We start from the raw sequence: 1,420 nt of genomic DNA on the forward strand, positions 1-1,420 counted from the left end.
ACAGACTTTAATGCATCTCTTCATTCACAATCGTGACGTAAGGGTAAGGGGCGGGAACATCTGGTGAGGCAACCAGGAAATACTCCGAAGGCTGGACCGTCCCATTTAACAACGGTGGACGAGGCCTTCAAAGACCTGTCCGAAGGACCCGGCCCTCGTGGACCGCGAAGGCTAGGCCACTGAAGGCTGCAGCCCCTGAATTTGGACACAGCCTATTTCACCTTTGTTAGCATGTTGTCTCACCTGTTTGTTAGCATGTTGTTTGTTAGCGTGTTGTCTCACCTGTTTGTTAGCATGTTGTTTGTTAGCGTGTTGTCTCACCTGTTTGTTAGCATGTTGTTTGTTAGCATGTTGTTTGTTAGCGTGTTGTCTCACCTGCTTCTTGGCGTGTTGTCCTCTCCTCCTCTGTGTTCCGGTCGAACTTGTGGTCGAGTGAAGCGTGTCGGTCCTCGTCATCCTCACTCCTCCCTCGTTCTCTCCATCCAGCTCTTCATCCCACTCTGCGTCTCTCTCCTCTTCTCCTCCTCCTTCTCCTTCCCCACCCCCCTCTCCTCCTTCCTCCTCCTCTTCCTCACCCTCACCTCCTCCGTCTTCCCCATCCACAGCTTTGGTGTAGCCATTACGACCAGAACCTGGAGACAGACAGACACAGAAGATGTGATGATGTCACTCAGGTTAAAATACGATGTGTTTCAAACAGTAATATGAACTAGTTTGTTGGAGGTCTGTGTTGGGTCGGTACTGGGTGTGTAGAACCACACAGTGACTGCTGAATAGTTAGTGGCTGTTGGTTTGATGTTACGAAGATGAGACTGTTGATCCTCTGACAGCAGAATCGTACAACCAGCAGGCTGAAGAGGTAGAAAAAGTGCTATTAAAATAATAAATACAACATAATCTAAATAACTAGGCCCAAGTTAATAACATTCATGATGTTACTCGATCACTGTGGAGGAATGCTGCTGCCAATACGTTGCTAAGTTTAGCTAATATTTTATTTTAGCAGCTGAACTAGTTAGCTAAAATATATTTACAACTAGAAAAATTGTATTTCCTGCGAAAATACAGTGTGAATGCTGATTGCTGAAGTGATTTCGCAAAATCTGCTGAATGTACTGGAAACCACTTGCCTAATCCACAAAACATTCATAAAACTATGAGAATGAATGGTCAAGAATTTGCAGAAAAAGCAGAATTTTTCACAGCTGAAAAGGCAGAAAAGGTGAAAAGGAATAGGCCGAATGGGTTGGAAAAGCTGAAGATTTTGAAAGTTGAACAGTTTCTAAGGTGAATATTTTGATAGTTGAACAGTTTCTCTAGCTGAACATCAAGCTGAATATTTGAAAAGGTTGAAAAGCTGAAAAGGTTGAAAAGTTGAAAAAGGTGAAAAGCTGAAATGGTTGAAAAGCTGAAAAGGGTG

At 43.8% G+C, this 1,420-nt stretch overlaps 1 protein-coding gene across 3 annotated transcripts in view; it reads right to left on the bottom strand.

Moving 5' to 3' along the window:
• Positions 1-525, bottom strand: part of cacna1fb (calcium channel, voltage-dependent, L type, alpha 1F subunit) — a 51,817-nt gene extending 51,292 nt beyond the window's left edge. For 2 of the 3 annotated variants that reach the window (XM_084367182.1, XM_084367181.1), the window contains exon 1: positions 376-525. In XM_084367182.1, the coding sequence (XP_084223308.1) occupies positions 376-456 (81 nt within the window). In that variant the 5' untranslated portion in view covers positions 457-525. The remainder of the gene's footprint in view (positions 1-375) is intronic. The other variant, XM_084367180.1, reaches the window with a different exon arrangement.
• Between the last annotated feature and the right edge of the window lie 895 nt (positions 526-1,420).

The sequence above is a fragment of the Pagrus pagrus genome, assembly GCF_965226575.1.
Source record: "Pagrus pagrus genome assembly, chromosome: 11".
Taxonomy (NCBI): Eukaryota; Metazoa; Chordata; class Actinopteri; order Spariformes; family Sparidae; genus Pagrus; species Pagrus pagrus.